General features: G+C 49.3%; 2 protein-coding genes and 4 non-coding genes across 6 annotated transcripts; 5 read left to right on the forward strand and 1 right to left on the reverse strand.

Moving 5' to 3' along the window:
* Window positions 1-1,149: 1,149 nt before the first annotated feature.
* On the forward strand, window positions 1,150-8,936 carry RPL23A (ribosomal protein L23a). The gene is made up of 5 exons (XM_038759736.1): window positions 1,150-1,244; window positions 4,388-4,571; window positions 7,173-7,349; window positions 8,124-8,193; window positions 8,872-8,936. Exons 1-5 carry the CDS (start codon window positions 1,220-1,222, stop codon window positions 8,884-8,886), a joined length of 471 nt encoding a protein of 156 aa, XP_038615664.1. The 5' UTR covers window positions 1,150-1,219; the 3' UTR covers window positions 8,887-8,936.
* Window positions 4,236-4,300, forward strand: LOC119939888. Its single transcript, XR_005454842.1, has one exon. It is a non-coding gene; the product is annotated as a small nucleolar RNA SNORD42 (small nucleolar RNA).
* Window positions 7,004-7,072, forward strand: LOC119939890. Its single transcript, XR_005454844.1, has one exon. It is a non-coding gene; the product is annotated as a small nucleolar RNA Z17 (small nucleolar RNA).
* LOC119939887 lies at window positions 7,969-8,033 on the forward strand. Its single transcript, XR_005454841.1, has one exon. It is a non-coding gene; the product is annotated as a small nucleolar RNA SNORD42 (small nucleolar RNA).
* On the forward strand, window positions 8,290-8,359 carry LOC119939891. Its single transcript, XR_005454845.1, has one exon. It is a non-coding gene; the product is annotated as a small nucleolar RNA Z17 (small nucleolar RNA).
* Window positions 8,937-9,727: 791 nt separating the features above from the next.
* On the reverse strand, window positions 9,728-16,528 carry TLCD1 (TLC domain containing 1). Its single transcript, XM_038759738.1, has 4 exons — window positions 16,222-16,528; window positions 11,696-11,778; window positions 10,539-10,621; window positions 9,728-10,278 (listed from the first exon to the last, which is right to left on the reverse strand). The coding sequence occupies exons 1-4, from the start codon at window positions 16,455-16,457 to the stop codon at window positions 9,889-9,891; spliced, it is 792 nt and encodes a 263-aa protein (XP_038615666.1). The 5' UTR covers window positions 16,458-16,528; the 3' UTR covers window positions 9,728-9,888.
* Between the last annotated feature and the right edge of the window lie 11,253 nt (window positions 16,529-27,781).

The raw sequence follows: 27,781 nt of genomic DNA on the forward strand, positions 1-27,781 counted from the left end.
CCACAGTCTAGAAGGCGCGGGGGGGGGGGGACAACAAAACAAAACATATTAACCAAATAAAATAAATAGAATATGTACAAATAAAAATAAATAAATAGAGTAATAAATCTGCACAAACATATGTACATATATGCAGGTGCTGTGGGGAGGGGAAGGAGGTAAGGCGGGGGGGATGGGGAGGGGGAGGAGGGGGAGAGGAATCAATCAGTCAATCAATCGTATTGAGCGCTTACTGTGTGCAGAGCACTGTACTAAGCGCTTGGTAAGTACAGGTTGGCAACATATAGAGACAGTCCCTACACAACAGTGGGCTCACAGTCTAAAAGGGGAGACAGAGAACAAAACCAAACATACTAACAAAATAAAATAAATAGAATAGATAGGTACAAATAAAATAAATAAATAAATAGAGTAATAAATATGCACAACCATATATATATATATATATATATATATACAGGTGCTGTGGGGAAGGGAAGGAGGTAAGATGGGGGGGATGGAGAGGGGGACGAGGGGGAGAGGAAGGAAGGGGCTCAGTCTGGGAAAGCCTCCTGGAGGAGGTGAGCTCTCAGTATTGACTCTGCCAATTGTCAGCTGTGTGACTTTGGGCAAGTCACTTAACTTCTCTGTGCCTCAGTTACCTCATCTGTAAAATGGGGATTGAGACTGTGAGCCCCCTGTGGGACACCTTGATCACCTTGTAACCTCCCCAGCGCTTAGAACCGTGCTTTGCACATAGTACGCGCTTAATAAAAGCCATCATCATTATTATTATTATTATTTATTTTATTTGTACATACTTATTCTATTTATTTTATTTTGCTAATATGTTTTGTTTTGTTGTCGGTCTCCCCCTTCTAGACTGCTGCTGCCAGCTTGTGCTTCCCAAGCGCTTAGGACGGTGCTGTGCACACAGTAAGCGCTCAATGAAAACGAACGAACGAACGAACGAACGAACGAACGAACGAACGAACGAACGAACGAACGAACGAACGAACGAACGAACGAACGAACGAACGAACGAACGAACGAACGAACGAACGAACGAACGAACGAAGACTCCCACGTGGCCGCCCAGAACTACAATTCCCGTGAGCCTCCGCGCCGCGTAGACTCCATCCGCCTCCGCGCCGGGCGCCCGGCCAAGTCTCGCGATAGTTGGTAGGCCGCTGGGCCGTATAAGCCTTGTTGCCTGCATGAGGCCTGCCCTTTCGCCAAGATGGCCCCCAAGCCGAAGAAGCCAGGTGGGTGAGGGGCCCCAATGGGGTGCTACTGGCCAGGGAATCAATCAATCAATCAATCGTATTTATTGAGCGTTTACTGTGTGCAGAGCACTGGACTAAGCGCTTGGGAAGTCCAAGTTGGCAACAGCTACAGACAGTCCCTACCCAACAGTGGGCTCACAGTCTAGAAGGGGGAGACAGACAACAAAACCAAACATACTAACAAAATAAAATAAATAGAATAGATATGTACAAGTAAAATAAATAAATAGAATAATAAATGTGTACATACATATATACAGGTGCTGTGGTGAAGGGAAAGAGGTAAGATGGGATGGAGAGGGGGACGAGGGGGAGAGGAAGGAAGGGGCTCAGTCTGGGAAGGCCTCCTGGAGGAGGGAGGGAAGCCGGGGGCCAACGGCCCCATCAATCAATCAATTGTATTTATTGAGCGCTTACTGTGTGCAGAGCACTGTACTAAGCGCTTGGGAAGTACCAGTCGGCAACACATAGAGGCGGTCCCTACCCAACAGCGGGCTCACAGTCTAGAACGGGGAGACAGAACAAAACCATACTAACAAAATAAAATAAATAGAATAGATATGTACAAGTAAGATAAATAAATAGAGTAATAAATTTATACAAACATATATACATATATACAGGTGCTGTGGGGAAGGGAAGGAGGTAAGATGGGGTGGCCCACCTCGTGGGCCACCTCATTACCTCATTGAGAAGCATTGTGGCTCAGTGGAAAGAGCCCGGACTTTGGAGCCAGAAGTCATGGGTTCAAATCCCGGCCCCGCCAATTGCCAGCTGTGTGACTTTGGGCAAGTCACTTCTCTGCGCCTCTGTTCCCTCATCTGTGAAATGGGGATTAAGGCCGTGAGCCCCCCGTGGGACAACCTGATCATCTTGTAACCTCTCCAGCGCTTAGAACAGTGCTTTGCTGTCATTATTATTATCATTATTATTACCACCATTCATTCATTCATTCAGCGTGGCTCAGTGGAAAAGAGCCCGGGCTTGGGAGTCGTTCATTCATTCAATCGTATTTATTGGGCGCTTACTATGTGCAGAGCACTGGGCTAAGCGCTTGGGAAGTCCAAGTTGGCAACATCTAGAGACGGGCCCTACCCAACAGCGGGCTCATAGTCTAGAAGGGGGACAGGGAGCAAAACGTATTAATAAAATAAATAAATAGATAAATTCATTCAGTCGTATTTATTGAACGCTTACTGTGTGCAGAGCACTGGACTAAGCGCTTGGGAAGTCCAAGTTGGCAACATCTAGAGACGGTCCCTACCCAACAGCGGGCTCACAGTCTAGAAGGGGGAGACGGAGAACAAAACAAAACATATTAACAAAATAAACAGAATAAATATGTACAACTAAAATAGAGTAATAAATTCATTCGTTCATTCAATCGTATTTATTGAGCGCTTACTGTGTGCAGAGCACTGGACTAAGCACTTGGGAAGTCCCAGTTGGCAACATCTAGAGACGGTCCCTACCCAACAGCGGGCTCACAGTCTAGAAGGGGGAGACAGGGAACAAAATGAAACATACTAACAAAATAAATAGTAAATATGTACAAGTAAAGTAAATAGAGTAATAAATCTGTACAAACATATATACAGGTGCTGTGGGGAGGGGAAGGAGGGGGCTGAGTGTGGGAAGGCCTCCTGGAGGAGGTGAGCTCTCAGTAGGGCTTTGAAGGGAGGAAGAGAGCTAGCTTGGTGGATGGGCAGAGGGAGGCCATTCCGGGCCAGGGGGAGGACGGGGGCCGGGGGTTGACGGCGGGACAGGCAAGAACGAGGCCTAACGGTGAGGAGGTGAGTGGTGGCAGAGGAGCGGAGGATGCGGGCTGGGATGGAGAAGGAGAGAAGGGAGGTGAGGTAGGAGGGGGCGAGGGGATGGATGGATGGACAGCCTTGAAGCCCAGGGTGAGGAGTTTCTGCCTGATGCACAGATTGGTAGCCACTGGAGATTTTTGAGGAGGGGAGTAACATGCCCAGAGCGTTTCTGCACAAAGATGATCCGGGCCGCAGCGTGAAATATAGACTGAAAAGGGGAGAGACAGGAGAATGGGAGATCAGAGAGGAGGTTGATGCAGTAATCCAGCCGGGATAGGATGAGAGAATAGTCAGCCGTGTGACTTCTCTGTGACCTCAGCTGTAAAATGGGGATTAAGACAGTGAGCCCCTCCCCACCCCCCCCCACCGCGGACAACCTGATTACCTTCCCAAGCGCTTAGTCCAGTGCTCTGCACACAGTAAGTGCTCAATAAATACGATTGATTGTAACCTCCCCAGCGCTTTACAACAGCACATGGTAAGCGCTTAATAAAATGCCATTATTATTTATTGAGCGCTTACTGTGTGCAGAGCACTGGACTAAGCGCTTGGGAAGTACAAGTTGGCAACATCTAGTGACGGTCCCTACCCAACAACGGGCTCAGTCTAGAAGGGGGGCTTACAGTCTAGGTGCCAAGCACCCTTCTAAGCACTGGGCTAGACACAAGGCAGTTCATTCATCCATATCATTCAATCAATGTCTCCCCCTTCTAATAATAATAATAATAGTGATGGTAGCTATTAAGTGCTCACTGTGTGCTAAGCGCTGGGGGAGATACAAGGTGATCAGGTTGTCCCACGGGGGGCCTCAGTCTTCATCATCCTCAATTGACAGATAAGGGAACTGAGGCCCCGAGAAGTGAAGGGACTTGCCCAGAGTCACACAGCTGACAAGTGGCGGAGCTGGGATTAGAACCCACGACCTCTGACTCCCAAGCCCGGGCTCTCGTTGCCGAATTGGACTTTCCAAGCGCTTAGTCCAGTGCTCTGCACCCAGCAAGCGCTCAATAAATGCAATTGAATGAATGAATTGTGCCACTAGGCCATACTACCCTGTACCCGAGTTCGGAGCCCATTTTAGGGCTGCGAGATCCCCCCGACCTCGACCGCCGAGGTGTCATTTCTGCTTCCTGGCCTTCTTTCCCAGCCCCGGCCCATGCGAATGATGGAAAACGATTCTGGCTGAGAACCGTGATGTTGTCAAAGGAACCACTGATGCACAGACCGCGGGGCCGCGGGGTGCCCGGGGTTGGCATCCTCTCCCTTGGGGGGTGCAGGTTCTGATTCTTCCCTTGTTGCCCCCACTAGTCGCCCCCCCGCCTAAGACAGAGGCCAAGGCGAAGGCCTTGAAGGCCAAGAAGGCTGTCCTGAAAGGCGTCCACAGCCACAAGAAGAAGAAGATCAGGACTTCGCCCACCTTCCGACGGCCCAAGACCCTGCGGCTGCGCAGGCAACCAAAGTACCCTCGGAAGAGCGCTCCCCGCAGAAACAAGTACGGTGGCCCCCTCTTATTCGCGGGAAGGCGGGGAAGGGCCCAGGGTGGGAGCTGATTCCTCCAGATCAGTCAGTACTATTTATTGAGCGCTTACTGTAGGCAGAACACTGTAGAAAGAGCTTGTGGGAGTACAATATACCAATAAACAGGCACACACCCTGCCCACAGCGAGCTTACAGTCTAGAGGGGGAGACAGACATTAATATAAGTCAATTATAGATGTGTACAAAGCTGTAGGGCTGGTGGGAGGGCGTATAAAGGTAGATCAGGTCTACCTTTGTGGGACTGAGCTGCTTGTTGCTGGTCTCTATATGTTGCCAACTTGTACTTCCCAAGCGCTTAGTACAGTGCTCTGCACACTGTACACTGTGCACTGTACACAATACGATTGATTGATTGATTGAGAAATAGGGAGCCCCCCTCTCCTTCCCTGAGGAGCTGTGAGGACAGGAAGATTAGGTGGTGTTTCTTGCCCAAGACCAGAGGCTGGACTGTAATAGAACAGGTTTTCTGTCCAGCCACTTAAAGTGAAACCTGGCGATTAGACTTTCATTCATTCATTCAGTCGTATTTATTGAGCGCTTACTGTGTGCAGAGCACTGTACTGAGCGCTTGGGAAGTCCAAGTTGGCACTTGTACGACTTCTCACTGGAAGGGAGAGGACAATAACTGTAGGCTACTCAGGTGTCCAACGGCTCGTGATCCAGTTGGGAATTGTCCAGGTGTTTAGATTTTAGATGGATCCCAGACTGAGCCCCCTTTTTCCTCTCCTCCTTCCCCTCCCCACAGCACTTGTATCTATATTTGTACAGATTTATTACTCTATTTTACTTGTACATATTTACTATTCTATTTTTTGTTAATGATGTGCATATAGCGTTAATTATTTGTTCTGACAACTTGACACCTGTCCACATGTTTTGTTGTCTGTCTCCCCCTTCTAGAGTGTGAGCCCGTTGTTGGGTAGGGACCGTCTCTATGTGTTGCTAACTTGTACTTCCCAAGTGCTTAGTACAGTGCTCAGCACACAGTAAGCACTCAATAAATACGATTGAATGAATGAATGACTGACTGAGCCCCCTTTTTCCTCTCCTCCTCCCCATCCCCCTTGCCTTACCTCCTTCCCCTCCCCACAGCACTTGTATATATGTTTGTACAGATTTATTGCTCTATTTATTTTACTTGTACATATTTACTATTCTATTTTGTTAATGATGTGCATCTAGCTTTAATTATTTGTTCTGATGACTTGACACCTGTCCACATATTTTGTTTTGTTGTCTGTCTCCCCCTTCTAGAGTGTTTATCCTGTTGTTGGGTAGGGACTGTCTCTATGTGTTGCCAACTTGTACTTCCCAAGCGCTTAGTACAGTGCTGTGTACACAGTAAGTGCTCAATAAATATGAATGAATGAATGAAGTCGCTCAATAAATACGATTGAATGAATGAGTGACGGAGCCCCCTTTTTCCTCTCCTCCCCATCCCCCCGGCCTTACCTCCTTCCCCTCCCCACAGCACTTGTATATATATTTGTACAGATTTATTGCTCTATTTATTTTACTTGTACATATTTACTATTCATTTTGTTAATGTGCATATAGCTTTAATTATTTGTTCTGACGACTTGGCACATGTCCACGTGTTTTGTTGTCTGCCCTTTCTAGACTGTGAGCCCGTTGTTGGGTAGGGACCGTCTCTGTGTTGCCAGCTTGTACTTCCCAAGCGCTTAGTCCAGTGCTCTGCACACATTAAGCGCTCAATAAATACGATTGAATGAGTGAATGAATTATCACCTGGATTTCAGTGCTCAGCATTCTTCCGGGTCCCTAGGATCCTGAGTAATCAAAAGTCAAGCCCTAGAGAGGGTTGAAATTTTCCTTGCTAGTCCCAATTGTCAATTCCTGCCTCCTGAAAAGGAATGAGATGGGGGGGAAAATGTTGAAGCAAAGACAGGGCCCCACCCACACTTTATCCAGGTTGCCAGTAGCAACCACTTTGCCTCAGGGATGCATCCAGACTGGAAGTGGAGGGCAGTGGCACTCACCATCCAGCCTAGGGAGCATGTGGTGTAGTCTAAGTGCTGCAGAGTAATTTAGAGTTTGGCATGGCTGGTGGAGACGGGACCGCATCTACAGGCGTGTCAACTCTCCGACCCTAGTTACCGGTCACTTAGCTAACATCCGTGGTGCGGACAGGACCCTGAGCAGATTTTAGTCTGTGTAGCCAGTTAGAGTGTCGACTTGGCTTCCCATGCTGACTCTGCCACTTGGCCTACTAGTTTGTGGTTTACTGAGAGCTGGTTAACTCCCGTTGGTGTCGCAGAGGGATTGAGGACAAAACTCCAGGGCAAGAGCAAAGAAATCCAGGGTATTAGGGAGGAAAGAGTCCCAATGTCCACTCTTTCCACTTCCTATTGACCTCCCCCTCAGGGTGCAAATGATGACATCACAGCGACCAAAGCCTGAGTAAATGATTGCAACCTCACTGGCTGATGCACCCTCCTGCCCCAACTCTTTCCCTCCCCGGAGGCTCCAAAAGCAGCCATGCCCCCCTGCCCGGCCCCACTAATCCCTGTGCCCACCCCCCCCGCCCCCGCAGGCTCGACCACTACGCCATCATCAAGTTCCCCCTGACCACCGAGTCGGCCATGAAGAAGATTGAGGACAACAACACGCTGGTGTTCATTGTGGACGTCAAGGCTAACAAGCATCAGATTAAGCAGGCGGTGAAGAAGCTGTACGACATCGACGTGGCCAAAGTCAACACTTTGATCCGGTGAGCGGAAGTGGATGGTTCACGGAGGGAGGGAGGGAGAGCCCCGGACGGCTTTCCTGAGGAGGAGGGGGAATGGGGGAGATGTTCCCAGGGTGGCCAAATAAACTCCTGGGCTTTTTGCCCCTCCCTCCCCCCCCAAACTAAGGGTTTTTGCAAAGTGAGGGAGCCGTGGCCTAATGAAGCTAATGGCGCAGCATAGACGTCCGAGCCTTTAAAGCCATCGCCGTGACGGATGTGAAACCTTGGGACTGAAATGCCAGGTCCAAACCCAGTCTCCCAAGGCAGACCCTGTATTCTGGGCCACCTTTACTCCCCTCTTCCCCACCACCTCCCAAAGCGAGGATGCGCCTCTCACTCATCTTGGGACTCGAGATGAAGCAGGGACAGGAAGGGTCTAATAAAGATGGTATTTATTAAACGCTTACAAGCCGCCAAACCCTGCTGAGCACCAAGGACGATACAAGATAATTGGATCAGACGGTCCTGTCCCCTGTGGGTCCTATTTCTGCATAGGGGCTGCTCCCAGCCTAGGTCCCGAGAGTCCCTGGTGACACGATCCAGGAGGAAAACCCCTCCAGGGGCTTAGGGCTCTGTTTCTCCTTGTTCCACCCCCACTGCCGTGCAGATGATGGAAAAGTTTTTTTGCTGATAAAAGTGATGTTAACAAAGGAACCGCTGATGCACGTTGATCTTTGTTATAGGAAGGGTAGGGGCGGGGAGGAGGACGGGCCAACTGGCCTGCGTTGTTTTGATAACACCCTCTGCTTGGCCTAGGCCTGACGGTGAGAAGAAAGCCTATGTCCGGTTGGCCCCTGACTATGACGCCTTGGATGTTGCCAACAAGGTGAGGACTCTTTCTCCCTTCTCCCCACTGGTCCTTCTAGGGATGGGGCTCTTGGTGGGGGAACCGGCAGTCAGGGAGGGGATGGCCTGGATTCTGGATGCAAATGATGAGCTGTAGTGACCAAAGCCTGAAACCTTGGTGATGACGCTTGACCACGTGATGCATCTGGGATCTAGGGCTTGCAATGTGAATGCTAGGGCAACTAGGTAGTTCCCCCCCACACACACCCACAGACCACCGCTCCTACCTACTCTCTGGAGCAGCCTGGGCCTGCAGAATCTGACTTCGCCTCTACTACCGATTGCCAACCTTGCTTTGGAGCAGCTTCGCAAAGAGCCAGACACAGTTCATCGCATGTACACCCACGATTGCTGCCAGCAAGGGGTGGGTGGGGATGGGGCAGCGGGGCACCACTGGAGGGGACCACCATGGTGGGGTGGGGGGGGTATGTTTTCTTTGAAGTCCCCACCCCGGGCATTGATGAGCTAGACCTCCCTCGATGCCCAGGTTCTTAGACTGCATGAAGCAGAGCTGAGGGAGAGGGGCCGGACCCTCGAGCCACATCGGACTTGCTCGTGATAGGCTACAGACATGCCAGTGTGGGTTTAGAGGGTAGAAGTGAAGCAAGGGCTTCTTACTCCCTGTAACCCTCCTTTTTTTTTCCTCCCCCCATTTTAGATTGGGATCATCTAAACCATCACTGCCAGGACTGTACAGAGCGCAATAAACTATTTGACTTGTTATGGCTCTTGTATTGAGCAGGGGGATCAGACACATCCCGCACTTACCCTGTGCCAAACCCTCTTCTAAGCATCGGGGTAGATACAAGATGGTCACGCCCCACCTGGGGCTCACGGTCTTAAACAGGAAGAACAGGAATTGACCTCACATGTTGCAAAGGAGGGAACTGAGGCACAGAGAAGTGGTGTGACTTGCTCATAGTGGCAGAGTGGGATTGGAATCCGGGCTCTTGCAGCAGTGCTGCTTTTATCTTAGGGGAGAAGCACAATAAACCACACAGACGTAGTTTTTGACTCGGCTTTAGTGTACCCACACCGCTTTTGAAGTTGGGCACCACCCAATCGCAGGAGGAATGGCTGCTGTGACCCCTGGGAAGTTGGCTGGCCAAAGTCCACGAGCTGGACCCCCCTCCTGCTCTGCCCCAAATATGAAATGGAAAAAGGAAGTTCTGTCCTGCAGCAGGAGAAGGAACTTATGCCTCCGCCCTCCGGGGCCCATTGCCGACAAAGCCCTGAACCGGCCCGGGTATCTCGGGGTGGGGAGGGGGCAGAGCTGGATGGAACAAGTCAGGGCAACACCCTGACCTCCCCTAGTCTCAGGTTTGACTCAGCATCACCTCTGAAACCTCAGGGGTGAGATGATGAAGGCGTGGGCCACATTGGCTCCGGCCGGAAAACAGCCCCCATCCTCAGTGGCCTTGAAGGGGGGTGCGGACCAGCAGCCCGGCCCCCGCTTCCACCCTCACCCCTCTCCTTAGATGGGTTTGCCCACCCGGGTGCCCTCCCTGCGCCTCCCAACAGAAGCACGCGAGGCCTCGGCCTGGGTTGGAGTCGTCTTTTCAATAGGAGGTGGCTCATCCTGGGGCTTAACCCCAAAGGGGTCACCCTGACACCCTCTGGACCTCGACTCCCGTGGGGTCTTCACCGAGAAGGGGGCCCACGTACCCGCGCCCGCTCAGTCCGTCAGGAACTTGTCGCTCTCCTTGCCCGGCCGGCCCCGCGCCCGCTGCGGGCAGAAGTCCGAGCGCAGCAGGCGGGAGAAGTAGGTGAGGATCATGAGGTCCAGCAGCAGCAGGATGACCATGAGGAAGGTGCCCAGCGTCCGCTCGCCCGCGTAGCGCAGGAAGTACCAGGTGAGGTAAGCCTGGGGAGCCAGGCGGAACAGGAAGTACACCACCAGGTTGGCGTACTTGATGATGCGGTACAGGGGGTGGCCTTGGGCGTTGTTGAGCTTCATCATCATGCGCAGGGTCAGGAAGATGTTGCTCACCTCCACCCACAGGGTCAGGACCCCTCCGGCCACAAAGCGGCCCTTGAAGATGCCGGAGAAGAAGGCGCCCATGGCCTAGGCGACGAGGAAAGGCCAAGGATGGGGAAACCGAGGTTGCGGCTCGGGGAGAGGTGAAAGGGGGCGGCAGGAGAGTATAGAACAGTGCTTTGCACATAGTAAGCGCTTAACAAATACCATTATTATTATGGGGGTCCTGGGCAGGGCCGCTAACAACCTCCCACCTTCTTCCCGTGGCTTACGGACAGACGGCTCTCCCTCGAGGGTGACCGTGCCCGTTCCCAAACTTTGGATCAATAGGGCCGCCCCTCACTCACCAGGACGTGGTGCAGCAGGTATTCCCAGGAGGCCCTGGCCTGTCGGCTGACCACGATGTCCATCGTGTCGTGAATGAAGTAGCCTGAGGAGGGAGGACGGGCACCGTCAGACCCTACACACACTTGAGAGAAACAGCGTGACTCAGTGGAAAGAGCCCGGGCTTGGGAGTCAGAGGTCATGGGTTCAAATCCCTGCTCTGCCAACTGTCAGCTGTGTGGGCAAGTCACTTCGCTTCTCTGTGCCTCAGTTCCCTCATCTGAAAAATGGGGATGAAGGCGGTGAGCCCCCTGTGGGACAACCTGATGCCCTTGTATCCTCCCCAGTGCTTTGCACATAGTCGGCGCTTAACAAATGCCATCATTATTATTCAGGAAGCAGCGTGGCTCAGTGGAAAGAGCATGGGCTTTGGAGCCAGAGGTCATGGGTTCTAATCCTGGCTCCTCCAGTTATCAGCTGTGTGACTTTGATGATGATGATGATGGCAGCGGCATTTATTAAGCGCTTACTATGCAAAGCACTGGTCTAAGCGCTGGGAAGGTTAGAAGGTGATCAGGTTGTCCCACGGGGGGCTCACAGTCTTAATCTCCATTTGACAGATGAGGGAACTGAGGCACAGAGAAGTTAAGCGACTTGCCCAAAGTCACCCAGCTGACAATTGGCGGAGCCAGAATTTGAACCCATGACCTCTGACTCCAAAGCCCGGGATCTTTTCCACTGGGCAAGTCACTTCACTTCTCTATGCCTCAGTTCCCTCAGCTGGAAAATAATAATGATAATAATAATGATGGCATTTATTAAGCGCTTACTATATGCAAAGCACTGTTCTAAGCCCTGGGGTAGTTACAAGGTAATCAAGTTGTCCCATGTGGGGCTTGCGGATTTTATCCCCATTTTCCAGATGAGGTAACAGAGGCCCAGAGTCACCCAGCTGACAAGTGGCGGAGCTGGGATTTGAACCCATGACCTCTGACTCCAAAGCCCGGGCTCTTACCACTGAGCCACGCTGGAAAATGGGGATGAAGCCTGTGAGCACCCCCGTGGGACAAACTGATCCCCTTGGATCCTCCCCAGTGCTTAGCTCATAGTAAGCGCTTAACAAATGGCATCATTATTGTTCTCACTTGCCCCTCGGTCCCACCCCGGCCATGCGGCCTACCTGTGGAGAAGCAGACCAGCAAGTAGCCCGAGGGCGACGAGGCCATCTCGATGTCCACCAGCATCTCCGGCGTCTGCCACACACTGCCGGGGAGGGGAGAGGGGACAAGAGAGGAGGGTCACCTGAGGGAGCCCCCAGCCCCGACCTCTGATTGGCTGCCCCGGGCCCCAGGTGAGCGGAGCGGGGCATCAGGTGAGGTGGGCAGGGCCGGACCCGGCCCCCCCATTCATCCATCCATCCATCCATTCATTCAATCGGATTTATTGAGCGCTTACTGTGTGCAGAACACTGTACTAAGCACTTGGGAAGTCCAAGTGGGCAACATATAGAGGCAGTCCCTACCCAACAGCTGGCCCACAGTCTAGAAGGGGGAGACAGACAACGAAACAAAACATGTGGACAGGTGCCAACTCATCAGAATAAATAGAACAGATTCATTCATTCAATCCTATTTATTGAGCGCTTACTGTGTGCAGAACACTGTACTAAGCACTTGGGAAGTCCAAGTGGGCAACATATAGAGGCAGTCCCTACCCAACAACGGGCTCACAGTCTAGAAGGGGGAGACAGACAACAAAGCAAAACGTATGAGCAGGTGTGAAGACCTCAGAACAAATAGAATTATAGCTCTATGCACATTCATTCAATCGTATTTATTGAGCACTTACTGTGCGCAGAGCACTGTACTAAGCGCTTGGGAAGTACAAGTTGGCAACATACAGAGACGGTCCCTACCCAACAGCGGGCTCACAGTGTAGAAAGGGGAGACAGACAACAAACAAAACATATTAACAAAATAAAATAAATATAATAAATATGTACAAGTAAAATAGAGTAATTCATTCATTCATTCAATCGTATTTATTGAGCGCTTACTGCATGCAGAGCACCATACTATGTGCTTGGGAAGTCCAAGTTGGCAACAATAGAGATGGTCCCTACCCAACAGCGGGCTCACAGTCTAGAAAGGCGAGACAGACAACAAAACAAAACATATTAACAAAATAAAATAAATAGAATAAATATGTACAAATAAAATAGAGTAATTCATTCATTCATTCATATCGTATTTATTGAGCGCTTACTGTGAGCAGAGCACTGTACTAAGCTCTTGGGAAGTCCAAGTGGGCAACATATAGAGACAGTCCCTACCCAACAACGGGCTCACAGTCTAGAAGGGGGAGACAGACAACAAAGCAAAACGTATGAGCAGGTGTGAAGACCTCAGAACAAATAGAATTATAGCTCTATGCACATTCATTCAATCGTATTTATTGAGCACTTACTGTGCGCAGAGCACTGTACTAAGCGCTTGGGAAGTACAAGTTGGCAACATACAGAGACGGTCCCTACCCAACAGCGGGCTCACAGTGTAGAAAGGGGAGACAGACAACAAACAAAACATATTAACAAAATAAAATAAATATAATAAATATGTACAAGTAAAATAGAGTAATTCATTCATTCATTCAATCGTATTTATTGAGCGCTTACTGCATGCAGAGCACCATACTATGTGCTTGGGAAGTCCAAGTTGGCAACATATAGAGATGGTCCCTACCCAACAGCGGGCTCACAGTCTAGAAAGGCGAGACAGACAACAAAACAAAACATATTAACAAAATAAAATAAATAGAATAAATATGTACAAATAAAATAGAGTAATTCATTCATTCATTCATATCGTATTTATTGAGCGCTTACTGTGAGCAGAGCACTGTACTAAGCGCTTGAGAAGTCCAAGTTGGCAACATCTCGAGATGGTTCCTACCCAAGAGTGGGCTCACAGTCAAGAAGGGGGAGACAGAGAACAAAACAAAACATATTAACAAAATAAAATAAACAGAATAGTAAATATGTACAAGTAAAGTAGAGTCATTCATTCATTCATTCATTCGTATTTATTGAGCGCTTACTGTGTGCAGAGCACTGGACTAAGCCCTTGGGAAGTACAAGTTGGCAACATATAGAGATGGCCCCTGCCCAACGGCGGGCTCACAGTCTAGAAGGGGGAGACAGAACAAAACAAAACATATTAACAAAATAAAATAAATAGAATAAATATGTACAAGTAAAATAAATCAATAGAGAGTAATAAATCCGCACAAACATATATACAGGTATACAGGTGTTGTGGGGAGGGGAGGGAGGTAAGGTGGGGGGGATGGGGAGGGGGAGGAGGGGTAGAGGAAGCAGGGGGCTTAGTTCATCCATTCAATCGTATTTATTGAGCACTTACTGTGTGCGGAGCACTGTACTAAGCGCTCGGAAAGTACAAGTTTGGCAACACACAGAGACAGTCCCTACCCAACAGCGGGCTCACAGTCTAGAAGGGGGAGACAGACAACAAAACAAAACATTAACAAAATAAAATAAATAGAATCAATATGTACAAATAAAATAGAGTAATAAATATGTACAAACATATATACACATATACAGGTGATATACATATATACAGATAGAGTAATAGAGTGATAAATACGTACAAACATATACAGGTGATATACATATATACAGGTAGAGTAATAGAGTAATAAATATATGTACAAACATATATACAGATGCTATGCATGTATACAGGTAGAGTAATAAATACGTACAAACATATATACAGGTGATACACATATATACAGGTAGAGTAATAGAGTAATAAATGCATGCAAACATATACAAGTGATATACATATATACAAGTAGAGTAATAGAGTAATAAATACATGCAACCATATATGCATATATACAAGTGATATACATATATACAGGTAGAGTAATAGAGTAATAAATATGTACATATATACAAGAAGACACATATTTATTCCATTTATTTTATTTTGTTAATATGTGTTGTTTTGTTGTCCGTCTCTCCCTTCTAGACTGGGAGCCCGCTGTCGGGTAGGGACCGTCTCTCAGTGTTGCCGACTTGGACTTCCCAAGCGCTTAATACAGTGCTCTGCACACAGTCAGCGCTCAATAAATACGATTGAATGAATATATACAGGTGACATACATCCGCCAAGCTAGCTCTCTTCCTCCCTTCAAAGCCCTACTGAGAGCTCACCTCCTCCAGGAGGCCTTCCCACACTCAGCCCCCTCCTTCCTCTCCCCCTCCTCATCCCCCCCCACCTTACCTCCTTCCCCTCCCCACAGCAGCTGCATATATGGATATATGTTTGTACGGATTTATTACTCTATTTATTTATTTTACTTGTACATATTTATTCTATTTATTTTATTTGGTTAATACGTTTTGTTGTCCGTCTCCCCCTTCTAGACTGTGAGCCCGCTGTTGGGTAGGGACCGTCTCTACATGTTGACAACTTGGACTTCCCAAGCGCTTAGTCCGGTGCTCTGCACACAGTAAGCGCTCAATCAATACGACTGAATGAATGAACTAAGCCCCCTCCTTCCTCTCCCCCCCCCTCACAGTACCTGTATCATCATCATCAATCGTATTTATTGAGCGCTTACTATGTGCAGAGCACTGTACTAAGCGCTTGGGAAGTACAAATTGGCAACATATAGAGACAGTCCCTACCCAACAGTGGGCTCACCTGTATATATGGATATATGTTTGTACGTATTTATTACTCTATTTTATTTCTACATATTTATTGTAATTATTTTATTTTGTTAATAGGTTTTGTTTTGTTGTCCGTCTCCCCCTTCTAGACCGTGAGCCCGCTGTTGGGTAGGGACCGGCTCTAGATGTTGCCCACTTGGACTTCCCAAGCGCTTAGTGCAGTGCTCTGCACGCAGTAAGCGCTCAAATACGATTGAATGATTGAATTAATGTTGCCAACTTGGACTTCCCAAGCGCTTAGTCCAGTGCTCTGCACACAGTAAGCGCTCAATAAATACGATTGAATGAATAAATACATATATACAGGTGGAGTAATAGAGTAATAAATCCGTAGAAACAGCTATATGTATATATATACATATACACACAAGAAGACACATATTTATTCTGTTTATTTTATTTTGTTGATATGTGTTGTTTTGTTGTCCGTCTCCCCTTTCTAGACTGTGAGCCCGCTGTCGGGTAGGGACCGTCTCTAGATGTTGCCAACTTGTACTTCCCAAGCGCTTAGTCCAGTGCTCTGCACACAGTAAAAAACATATACACACACAGTAATCCCCCCGCCTTACCTCCTTCCCTTCCCCACAGCACCTGTATATATGTATACATGTCTGTACGTATTTATTACTCTATTGATTTATTTATTTTACTTGTACATATCTATTCTATTTATTTTATTTTGTTAATATGTTTTGTTTTGTTGTCTGTCTCCCCCTTCTAGACTGTGAGCCCACTGTTGGGTAGGGACCGTCTCCATATGTTGCCAACTTGGACTTCCCAAGCGCTTAGTCCAGTGCTCCGCACACAGTAAGCGCTCAATACGATTGATTGATTGATTGATTGATGTAGATAGCTGTTTGTACGGATTTCTCTGTATCTCTGTCTGTATGTGCCTGCGTCTGCAGGTGGTGTGGGGAGGGGAAGGAGGGGGCTCAGTCACTCACCAGAGCAGCGCCCAGAGGCCCGAGCAGAGCGAGTGGGCCAGGGAGACGAGGAGGTTGTGCCAACGCCAGGTGCGCAGGGGGTCCCGTTGCAGGTGGGTGGGCAGGTGGGTGGGCAGGATCCGGGGCAGGGTCCGGGCCAGCCGTCTCAGCAGGCGCTGCAGCCCCCCGAAGCCGAGCGCGGTGCCCAGCACCAGCAGCAGCAGCAGCGGGTCGGAGGGCCGGCCCGGAGGCTCCATGCCACCCGGGGGCACCGACCCCACTCCGGACTGGGGGCCCGGAACAAACGGGGACGGACACACGGACGGAGGGACGGAGGGAGGGAGAGAGAGACGGAGAGAGACACGGAGGGAGGGAGGGAGCGGTCCGGCCTCCACTCCTCCCCTGCCTCTGCCAACTCTGGGTCATTTCCCCGCCCTCTGCCCGCCGGCCCCGCCTCCGGCCTGGGCCCACGCCCCCAGGACCGCTGGGACGCCACAAAGTTTTCACCCCCACCTTCTTCTTCTTTCTTCTTCTTTCTTTCTTCTTCCTTTCTTCTTCTTCTTCTTCTTCTCCTCCTCCTCCTCCTCCTTCTCCTCCTCCTTTTCTTCTTCTTCTCCTCCTCCTCCTTTTTTTCTTCTCCTCCTCCTCTTCTTCTTTCTTCTCCTCCTCCTCCTTCTCTTCCTCTTCCTCTTCTTCTTTCTTCTTCTTCTTTCTTCTTCTTCTTCTTTCTCCTTCCCCTCCTCCTCCGGTTCTTCTTCTTCTCCTCCTTCTTCTTCTTCTCCTCCTCCTCCTTCCCCCTCCCATCCTCTTACTGTGGGGGTTCCCCAAGGTTCAGTGCTTGGTCCCCTTCTGTTCTCAATCTACACTCACTCCCTTGGTGACCTCATTCGCTCCCACGGCTTCAACTATCATCTCTACGCTGATGACACCCAGATCTACATCTCTGCCCCTGCTCTCTCCCCCTCCCTCCGGGCTCGCATCTCCTCCTGCCTTCAGGACATCTCCATCTGGATGTCCTCCCGCCACCTAAAGCTCAACATGTCGAAGACTGAGCTCCTTGTCTTCCCTCCCAAACCTTGTCCTCTCCCTGACTTTCCCATCTCTGTTGACGGCACTACCATCCTTCCCGTCTCACAAGCCCGCAACCTTGGTGTCATCCTCGACTCCGCTCTCTCATTCACCCCTCACATCCAAGCCGTCACCAAAACCTGCCGGTCTCAGCTCCGCAACATTGCCAAGATCCGCCCTTTCCTCTCCATCCAAACCGCTACCCTGCTCATTCAAGCTCTCATCCTATCCCGTCTGGACTACTGCACCAGCCTTCTCTCTGATCTCCCATCCTCGTGTCTCTCTCCACTTCAATCCATACTTCATGCTGCTGCCCGGATTATCTTTGTCCAGAAACGCTCTGGGCATTTTACTCCCCTCCTCAAAAATCTCCAGTGGCTACCGATCAATCTGCGCATCAGGCAGAAACTCCTCACCCTGGGCTTCAAGGCTGTCCATCACCTCGCCCCCTCCTACCTCACCTCCCTTCTCTCCTTCTACTGCCCAGCCCGCAACCTCCGCTCCTCCACCGCTAATCTCCTCACTGTACCTCGTTCTCGCATGTCCCGCCGTCGACCCCCGGCCCACGTCATCCCCCGGGCCTGGAATGCCCTCCCTCTGCCCCTCCGCCAAGCTAGCTCTCTTCCTCCCTTCAAGGCCCTGCTGAGAGCTCACCTCCTCCAGGAGGCCTTCCCAGACTGAGCCCCTTCCCTCCTCTCCCCCTCGTCCCCCTCTCCATCCCCCCATCTTACCTCCTTCCCTTCCCCACAGCACCTGTATATATGTATATATGGTTGTACATATTTATTACTCTATTTATTTATTTATTTATTTATTTTACTTGTACATTTCTATCCTATTTATTTTATTTTGTTGGTATGTTTGGTTCTGTTCTCTGTCTCCCCCCTTTTAGACTGTGAGCCCACTGTTGGGTAGGGACTGCCTCTATGTGTTGCCAATTTGTACTTCCCAAACGCTTAGTACAGTGCTCTGCACATAGTAAGCGCTCAATAAATACGATTGATTGATTGATTGATTCTCCTCTTCTTCTTCTTCTTCTTCCTTCTTTCTCCTCCTCCTCCTCCTGTTCTTCTTCTTCTTCTTCTCCTCCTCTTCTTCTTTCTTCTTCTTCTTCTTTCTTTCTTCTTCCTTTCTTCTTCTTCTCCTCCTCCTCCTTCTCCTCTTCTTCTTCTTCTTCTTTCTTCTTCTTCTCCTCCTCCCCTTCTTCCTCTTCTCCTCCTCCTCCCCCTCCTCTTCTTCTTCTTCTCCTCCTCCTTCTCTTCCTTTTCCTCTTCTTCTTTCTTCTTCTTCTTTCTTCTTCTCTTCTTCTTCTTCTTCTTTCTTCTTCCCCTCCTCCTCCTGTTCTTCTTCTCCTTCTCCTCCTTCTCCTCTTCCTCTTCCTCTCCTTCTTCTTCTTCTTCTTCTTCTTCTTCTTCTTCTTCTTCTTCTTCTTCTTCCTCCTCCTTCTCCTCCTCCTCCTCCTGTTCTTCTTCTTCTTCTTCTTCTTCTTCTTCTTCTTCTTCTTCTTCTTCTTTCTCCTTCTCCTCCTCCTCCTCCTGTTCTTCTTCTTCTTCTTCTTCTTCTTTTCTTCTTCTTCTTCTTCTTCTTCTTCTTCTTCTTCTTCTTCTTCTTCTCCTCCTCCTCCTCTTCTTCTTTTTCTCCTCCTCCTCCTCCTCCTCCCCCCCCCCCCAAGTTTCTTGAGGCCCCACGGCCTCAGGCCTTGCTGATGCCCATTGATGGGTAGGGAACGTCTCTATAGGGATATACCTGTTTTTACATATTTTTGTTTGTATGTACAACATACAAACATGTATATACATGTATGTACAAATATGTTTGTGCATATTTATCACTCTATTTTACTTGTACCTATTTATTCTACTCATTTTATTTTGTTAATATGTTTTGTTTTGTTGTCTGTCTCCCCCTTCTAGACTGTGAACCCGCTGTTGGGTAGGGACCGTCTCTGTATGTTGCCAAACTCAATCGTATTTATTGAGCACGTACTGTGTGCAGAGCACCTCACTAAGCACTTGGGAAGTCCAAATTGGCAACATACAGAGACGTTCCCTTCCCAACAGCGGGCTCACAGTCTAGTAGGGGGAGATAGACGACAAAACAAAACATATTAACAAAATAAAATAAATAGAATAAATATGTACAAGTAAAATAAATAGAGTAATAAATATGTACAAACATATATACATATCTACAGCTTATCTATCTGCTGTCTCCCCCAGTGCTTAAAGCAGTGCTTGTCACAGCACTTACCATTATTATCATCATCAATGGAATTTACTGAGCATTCACTATGCACAGAATACTGTTCTAAGCACCAGGGAGGGTACGACACAAACGGGAGGTAGAGACAATCCCTGCACACAAGAAGTTTTTATAGATTAGAGAGGGAGGCGCTTATTAAAATAAATTACCCTCCCCCATCCTGCCGCACACACTACTATTCCCCTTAAGCCCCCTCCCATAGCCAGGTCTCCCTACCTTGGCAAGCACCCGGGCTTCATTCACTCATTCAATCGTATTTATTGGACTCACAATCTTACTGTGTGCAGAGCACTGGACTAAGCGCTTGGGAAGTCCAAGTTTGGCAACATACGGAGATGGTCTCTACCCAACAGTGGGTTCACAGTCTAGAAGGGGGAGACAGACGACAAAACAAAACATATTAACAAAATAAAATAAATAGAATAAATATGTACAAGTAAAATAAATAGGGTAATAAATACGTACATACATATATACAGGTATATACATATATACAGGTTGAATGAATGAATGAATGAATGATGCCCGGCCAAGGGCCCCGCTCCCCCGCTGACCTTCCGTGCCTGGCCAAGGGCCTCGCTCAGCACATCACGTCATCCATCCCCAACTGCTTGGCACACAGAGAAGCAGCATGGCTCAGTGGAAAGAGCCCGGGCTTGGGAGTCAGAGGTCATGGGTTCAAATCCCGAACTCCGCCAATTGTCAGCTGGGTGACTGGGCCAGTCACTTCACTTCTCCGGGCCTCGGTTCCCTCATCTGGAAAATGGGGATGAAGATTGTGAGCCCCACGTGGGGCAACCTGATCGCCTTGTATCCCCCCCAAGTGCTTAGAACAGTGCTTTGCACAGAGTAAGCGCTTTACAAGTACCATCATTATTATTATTATTCTAGACTGTGAGCCCGCTGTTGGGTAGGGACCGTCTCTAGATGTTGCCAACTTGTACTTCCCAAGCGCTTAGTACAGTGCTCTGCACACAGTAAGCACTCAATAAATACGATTGAATGAATGAATGATTATGATTAGCCAGCGCTTAACGAATCCCACCATGATGATGATGATGATGATGATGATCACTGTACCTCGCTCTCCTCACTGTACCTCGCTCTCGCCTGTCCCGCCATCGACCCCCGGCCCACGTCATCCCCCGGGCCTGGAATGCCCTCCCTCTGCCCATCCGCCAAGCTAGCTCTCTTCCTCCCTTCAAGGCCCTGCTGAGAGCTCACCTCCTCCAGGAGGCCTTCCCAGACTGAGCCCCTTCTTTCCTCTCCCCCTCGTCCCCCTCTCCATCCCCCCGTCTTACCTCCTTCCCTTCCCCACAGCACCTGTATATATGTATATATGGTTGTACATATTTATTACTCTATTTATTTATTTATTTATTTATTTTACTTGTACATTTCTATCCTACTTATTTTATTTTGTTGGTATGTTTGGTTCTGTTCTCTGTCTCCCCCTTTTAGACTGTGAGCCCACTGTTGGGTAGGGACTGTCTCTATGTGATGCCAATCTGTACTTCCCAAGCGCTTAGTACAGTGCTCTGCACATAGTAAGCGCTCAATAAATACGATTGATTGATTGATTGATTGATATTTACTTATTTATTTATTTTACTTGTACATATCTATCCTATTTATTTTATTTTGTTGGTATGTTTGGTTTTGTTCTCTGTCTCCCTCTTTTAGACTGTTAGCCCACTGTTGGGTAGGGATTGTCTCTATATGTTGCCAATTTGTACTTCCCAAGCGCTTAGTACAGTGCTCTGCACATAGTAAGCGCTCAATAAATACGATTGATGATGATGATGATGATGATGATGATGATGATGACCACCCCACGCCCTTCCGGTCATCCTGGGGCCGGGAGGCGCCTTATGGGGAGGGGGCCAAGCCTTCCCCCACTCCAGCTCTAAGTGTTGTGCCCCCCGCCCAGGCCCTTGCCTGCTTCCCAATGCCGCCCCACTGACCACATCTGCCTCCTTTCATGCCAGCGTCCAGCCAACTGCCATGGAACCTGGAGTCCGGCCTCTTAAAGAGGCCTCTGCCCCACGTGGGGTCTCTGGGGACCCATTGTGGTGTCCCAGATACCCCGCTTAATAATAATTATAATAATAATAATGGTATTTGTTAAGTGCTTACTATGTGCAAAGCGCTGGGGTAGATACAAGGTTATCAGGCTGTCCCACGTGGGGCTCACAGTCTTAGTCCCCATTTAACAGAGGTCACCTTGTAACCTCCCCAGCGCTTAGAACAGTGCTTTGCACATAGTACGCGCTTAACAAATACCATCATTATTATTATTGGGTAGGGACTGTCTCTATATGTTGCCAACTTGTACTTCCCAAGCGCTTAGTACAGTGCTCTGCACACAGTAAGTGCTCAATAAATACGATTGATGAAGATGATAATTATTATCAACAGATGAGGTAACTGAGGCACAGAGAAGTTAAGTGACTTGCCCAAAGTCACCCAGCTGACAAGTGGCAGAGCGGGGATTCGAACCCATGACCTCTGACTCCAAAGCCCAGGCTCTTTCCTTTAAGCCACACTGCTTCTCCATATCTATGATAATGATGGTATTTGTTAAGCGCTTCCTATGTGCGAAGCTTATTCATTCAATCGTATTTATTGAGCGCTTACTGTGTGCAGAGCACTGTACTAAGCACTTGGGAAAGCCAAGTTGGCAACATATAGAGACGGTCCCTACCCAACAGAGGGCTTACAGTCTAGAAGGGGGAGACAGAGAACAAAACAAAACATATTAACAAAATAAAATAATTAGAATGAACATGTACAAATAAAATAGAGTAATAAATCCGTACAAACATATATACATATATACAGGTGCTGGGGGGATGGGGAGGGGGAGGAGGGGGAGAGCAAGGAGGGGGCTCATTCATTCATTCATTCATTTGTATTTATTGAGCGCTTACTGTGTGCAGAGCACTGTACTAAGTGCTTGGAAAGTACAATTCGGCCACAGATAGAGACAATTCCTACCCAACAATGGGCTCACAGTCTAGAAGGGGCTCGGTCTGGGAAGGCCTCCTGGAGGAGGTGAGCTCTCAGTAGGGCCTTGAAGGGAGGCACTAAATGCCAAGCAATGTACTAAGCGCTGGGGAAGATGCAATATAAGCAGACAGGACGCAGTGCCCGGCCCTCCCAGGGCTCACAGTCTAAGCGGGAGAGGGAGAACAAGTTTTTCCCTCTCGTTTTATAGACGAGGACCCTGAAGCCCAGAGAAATGAGGTGACTTGGCCCAAGTGCCCATGACGGGCAATTGAGGAGCCGGGGGGACGCACCCAAAGGGTTGGGGTTGTGGAAAATTGTTTGTCCCCTTTCTCCAGCCGACCCTACAGAGAGCTCACCTCCTCCAGGAGGCCTTCCCAGACTAAGACTCCCTTTTCCCTCTGCTCCTCCTCCTCTCCCCATCGCCCGCACTCCCTCCCTCTGCCCTACCTCCTTCCCCTCCCCACAGCACTTGTGTATATTTGTCCGTATTTATTTCTCTATTTCTTTTATAAATGATGCGTATAAATCTATAATTCGTGGCGCAGTGGAAGGAGCCTGGGCTTTGGAGTCTCCCCTCCCCGTCCTTCCCCTCCCCATCCCCCTGCCTTACCTCCTTCCCTTCCCCACAGCACCTGTATATATGTATATATGTTTGTACATATTTATTACTCTATTTATTTTACTTGTACATATCTATTCTATTTTAGTTTGTTAATATGTTTGGTTTTGTTCTCTGTCTCCCCCTTCTAGACTGTGAGCCTACTGTTGGGTAGGGACCGTCTCTATATGTTGCCAACTTGTATTTCCCAAGCGCTTAGTACAGTGCTCTGCACACAGTAAGGGCTCAATAAATACGATTGATTGATTGATTGATTGAGTCACAGGTTGTGGGTTCTAATCCTGGCTCCGCCAGTTGTCAGCTGTGTGACTTTGGGGAAGTCACTTTTTTTTTTAATGGCATTTATTAAGCACTTACGATGTGAAAAGCGCTGTTCTAAGCGCTGGGGAGTTTACAAGGTGATCAGGTTGTGCCACGGGGGGCTCACAGTCTTCATCCCCATTTTACAGCTGAGGTAACTGAGGCCCAGAGAAGTGAAGTGACTTGCCCAAAGTCACACAGCTGACAATTGGCGGAGCCGGGATTTGAACCCATGACCTCTGACTCCAAAGCCCAGGCTCTTTCCACTGAGCCATGCTGCACTTCACTTCTCTGGGCCTCAGTTACCTCATCTGTAAAATGGGGATTAAGACTGTGAGCCCCACGTGGGACAACCTGATCACCTTGTATCCCCCCAATGCTTAGAACAGTGCTTTGCAATCAATCAATCAATCAATCAATCATATTTATTGAGCGCTTACTGTGTGCAGAGCACTGGACTAAGCACTCGGGAAGTCCAAGTTGGCAACATATAGAGACGGTCCCTACCCAACAGTGGGCTCACAGTCTAGAAGGGGGTGACAGAGAACAAAACAAAACATATTAACAAAATAAAATTAATAGAATAGATATGTACAAGTAAAATAAATAAATAAATAGAGTAATAAATACGTACAAACATATATACATATATACAGGTGCTGTGGTGAAGGGAAGGAGGTAAGGCGGGGGGGATGGAGAGGGGGAGGAGGGGGAGCTCAGTGTGGGAAGGCCTCCTGGAGGAGGGGAGCTCTCAGTAGGGCCTTGAAGGGAGGAAGAGAGCTAGCTTGGCGGACGTGGGGAGGGAGGGTGTATGGCGGATGTGTAGAGGGCCAAAAGCGAGTAAAATTGAGGAGCTGGATGTTCCCCAGTACTGCAGCTGCCAGATCCAATTTTTCTTCATCAAACCGAGTAACTAAGCAGAAGCCATCACGAGGCCAAAATGAAAGGGTTCTGCCGAAGCGGTAGCAAGCCGAGACTAGATGGCTCCATCTTCACGCCTCCTAAAGATGATTTCTTCCTTTGTCATTGGCAGGCATCGACTGATAACGTTTGTCTGTGGGGTGTGATGAAACCCATCCAATCATCTGTTTTTACCGCCCAACTCCTCCTCTAAACTCCTTGTGGGCGGGGGTCCCATCGACCGACTCTGGTGGACTGGACCCTCCCGAGCGTTTTGTGCGGGGCTCTCCGCAAAGCAAGCGAGCGCTTAGTACATACCGGGGATCAATCGATAGCCATCGACAGATAAGCAGTATGGCATGGGGTTGGGGCCCGGGCCTGGGAGTCACGAGGTTTGCTGCCATTTTTCTGCTGCATGGGGTTAGGGCACGGGTCTGGGAGTCACAAGGTTTGCTGCCATTTGTCTGCTGCATGGGGTAGGGACTGTCTCTATATATTGCCAACTTGAACTTCCCAAGCGCTTACTACAGTGCTCTGCACACAGTAAGCGCTCAATAAATACGATTGATGATGATGATGATAGGGCACGGGCCTGGGAGTCACAAGGTTTGCTCCCATTTGTCTGCTGCATGGGGTAGGGACTGTCTCTATATGTTGCCAACTTGTACTTCCCAAGCGCTTAGTGCAGTGCTCTGCACACAGTAAGCGCTCAATAAATACGATTGATGATGATGATGATAGGGTACGGGCCTGGGAGTCACAAGGTTTGCTGCCATTTGTCTGCTGCATAGGGATAGGCCACGGGCCTGGTAGTCACAAGGTTTGCTGCCATTTGTCTGCTGCATGGGGTAGGGACTGTCTCTATATGTTGCCAACTTGTACTTCCCAAGCGCTTAATACAGTGCTCTGCTCACAGTAAGCACTCAATAAATACGATTGATGATGATGATGATAGGGCAGGGGCCTGGGAGTCACAAGGTTTGCTGCCATTTGTCTGCTGCATGGGGTAGGGACTGTCTCTATATGTTGCCAACTTGTACTTCCCAAGCGCTTATTACAGTGCTCTGCACACAGTAAGCGCTCAATAAATACGATTGATGATTATGATGATAGGGCACGGGCCTGGGAGTCACAAGGTTTGCTGCCATTTGTGTGCTGCATGGGGACAGGGCACAGGCCTGGGAGTCACAAGGTTTGCTGCCATTTGTCTGCTGCATGGGGTAGGGACTGTCTCTATATGTCGCCAACTTGTACTTCCCAAGCGCTTAGTACAGTGCTCTGCACACAGTAAGCGCTCAATGAATACGATTGATGATGATGATGGTGATGATGATAGGGCACGGGCCTGGGAGTCACAAGGTTTGCTGCCATTTGTCTGCTGCATAGGGTTGGGGCAGGGGCCTGGGAGTCACAAGGTTGGCTGCCATTTGTCTGCTGCATAGGGACAGGGCACGGGCCTGGGATTCACAAGGTTTGCTGCCATTTGTCTGCTGCATGGGGTTAGGGCACGGGCCACGGAGTCACAAGGTTTGCTGCCATTTGTCTGCCGCATGGGGACAGGGCACGGGCCTGGGAGTCACAAGGTTGGCTGCCATTTGTCTGCTGCATGGGGTTGGGGCACGGGCCTGGGAGCACAAGGTTTGCTGCCATTTGTCTGCTGCATGGGGTTAGGGCACGGGCCTGGGAGTCACAAGATTTGCTGCCATTTGTCTGCTGCATGGGGTTGGGGCAGGGGCCTGGGAGTAACAAGGTTGGCTGCCATTTGTCTGCTGCATGGGGTTAGGTCACGGGCCTGGGAGTCACAAGGTTTGCTGCCATTTGCCTGCTGCATGGGGACAGGGCATGGGCCTGGGAGTCACAAGGATTGCTGCCATTTGTCTACTGCATGGGGACAGGGCATGGGCCTGGGAGTCACAAGGTTTGCTGCCATTTGTCTGCTGCATAGGGACAGGGCACGGGCCTGGGAGTCACAAGGTTTGTTGCCATTTGTCTGCTGCATGGGGTAGGGACTGTCTCTATATGTTGCCAACTTGTATTTCCCAAGCGCTTAGTACAGTGCTCTGCACACAGTAAGCACTCAATAAATACGATTGATGATGATGATGATAGGGCACGGGCCTGGGAGTCACAAGGTTTGCTGCCATTTGTCTGCTGCATAGGGATAGGACACGGGCCTGGGAGTCACAAGGTTTGCTGCCATTTGTCTGCTGCATGGGGTAGGGACTTTCTCTATATGTTGCCAACTTGTACTTCCCAAGCGCTCAGTACAGTGCTCTGCACACAGTAAGTGCTCAATAAATACGATTGATGATGATGATGATAGGGCACGGGCCTGGGAGTCACAAGGTTTGCTGCCATTTGTCTGCTGCATAGGGTTGGGGCATGGGCTTGGGAGTCACAAGGTTGGCTGCCGTTTGTCTGCTGCATAGGGACAGGGCACGGGCCTGGGAGTCACAAGGTTTGCTGCCATTTGTCTGCGGCATGGGGTAGGGACTGTCTCTATATGTTGCCAACTTGTACTTCCCAAGCGCTTAGTACAGTGCTCTGCACACAGTAAGCGCTCAATAAATACGATTGATGATGATGATGATGATAGGGCACGGGCCTGGGAGTCACAAGGTTTGCTGCCATTTGTCTGCTACATGGGGTAGGGGCTGTCTCCATATGTTGCCAACTTGTACTTCCCAATCACTTAGTACAGTGCTCTGCACACAGTAAGCGCTCAATAAATACGATTGATGATGATGATGATAGGGCACGGGCCTGGGAGTCACAAGGTTGGCTGCCATTTGTCTGCTGCATGGGGTAGGGACTGTCTCTATATGTTGCCAATTTGTACTTCCCAAGCGCTTACTACAGTGCTCTGCACACAGTAAGCACTCAATAAATACGATTGATGATGATGATGATAGGGCAGGGGCCTGGGAGTCACAAGGTTTGCTGCCATTTGTCTGCTGCATAAGGATAGGACACGGGCCTGGGAGTCACAAGGTTTGCTGCCATTTGTCTGCTGCATAAGGATAGGACACGGGCCTGGGAGTCACAAGGTTTGCTGCCATTTGTCTGCTGCATGGGGTTAGGGCAGGGGCCTGGGAGTCACAAGGTTTGCTGCCATGTGTCTGCTGCATGGGGTAGGGACTGTCTCTATATGTTGCCAACTTGTACTTCCCAAGCGCTTCGTGCAGTGCTCTGCACACAGTAAGCGCTCAATAAATACGATTGATGATGACGATGATAGGGTACGGGCCTGGGAGTCACAAGGTTTGCTGCCATTTGTCTGCTGCATAGGGATAGGACACGGGTCTGGGAGTCACAAGGTTTGCTTCCATTTGTCCGCTGCATGGGGACAGGGCACGGGCCTGGGAGTCACAAGGTTTGCTCCCATTTGTCTGCTGCATGGGGACAGGGCAGGGGCCTGGGAGT

This window comes from Tachyglossus aculeatus, chromosome 17, assembly GCF_015852505.1.
Source record: "Tachyglossus aculeatus isolate mTacAcu1 chromosome 17, mTacAcu1.pri, whole genome shotgun sequence".
In the NCBI taxonomy this organism is placed as follows: Eukaryota; Metazoa; Chordata; class Mammalia; order Monotremata; family Tachyglossidae; genus Tachyglossus; species Tachyglossus aculeatus.

What these genes read in the sequence shown, in the direction of transcription:
- RPL23A (XM_038759736.1), top strand. Translation starts at nt 1,220, where the DNA reads ATGGCCCCCAAGCCGAAGAAGCCAG. An exon ending in CCCCAAGCCGAAGAAGCCAG is followed by an intron (nt 1,245 to 4,387) that starts GTGGGTGAGGGG and finishes TGCCCCCACTAG; the next exon opens with TCGCCCCCCCGCCTAAGACA. An exon ending in AGCGCTCCCCGCAGAAACAA is followed by an intron (nt 4,572 to 7,172) that starts GTACGGTGGCCC and finishes CCGCCCCCGCAG; the next exon opens with GCTCGACCACTACGCCATCA.
- TLCD1 (XM_038759738.1), bottom strand. Translation starts at nt 16,457, where the DNA reads ATGGAGCCTCCGGGCCGGCCCTCCGACCCGCTGCTGCTGCTGCTGGTG. An exon ending in GGCCTCTGGGCGCTGCTCTG is followed by an intron (nt 11,779 to 16,221) that starts GTGAGTGACTGA and finishes CCTCCCCGGCAG; the next exon opens with TGTGTGGCAGACGCCGGAGA. An exon ending in ACCTGCTGCACCACGTCCTG is followed by an intron (nt 10,279 to 10,538) that starts GTGAGTGAGGGG and finishes CTCGTCGCCTAG; the next exon opens with GCCATGGGCGCCTTCTTCTC.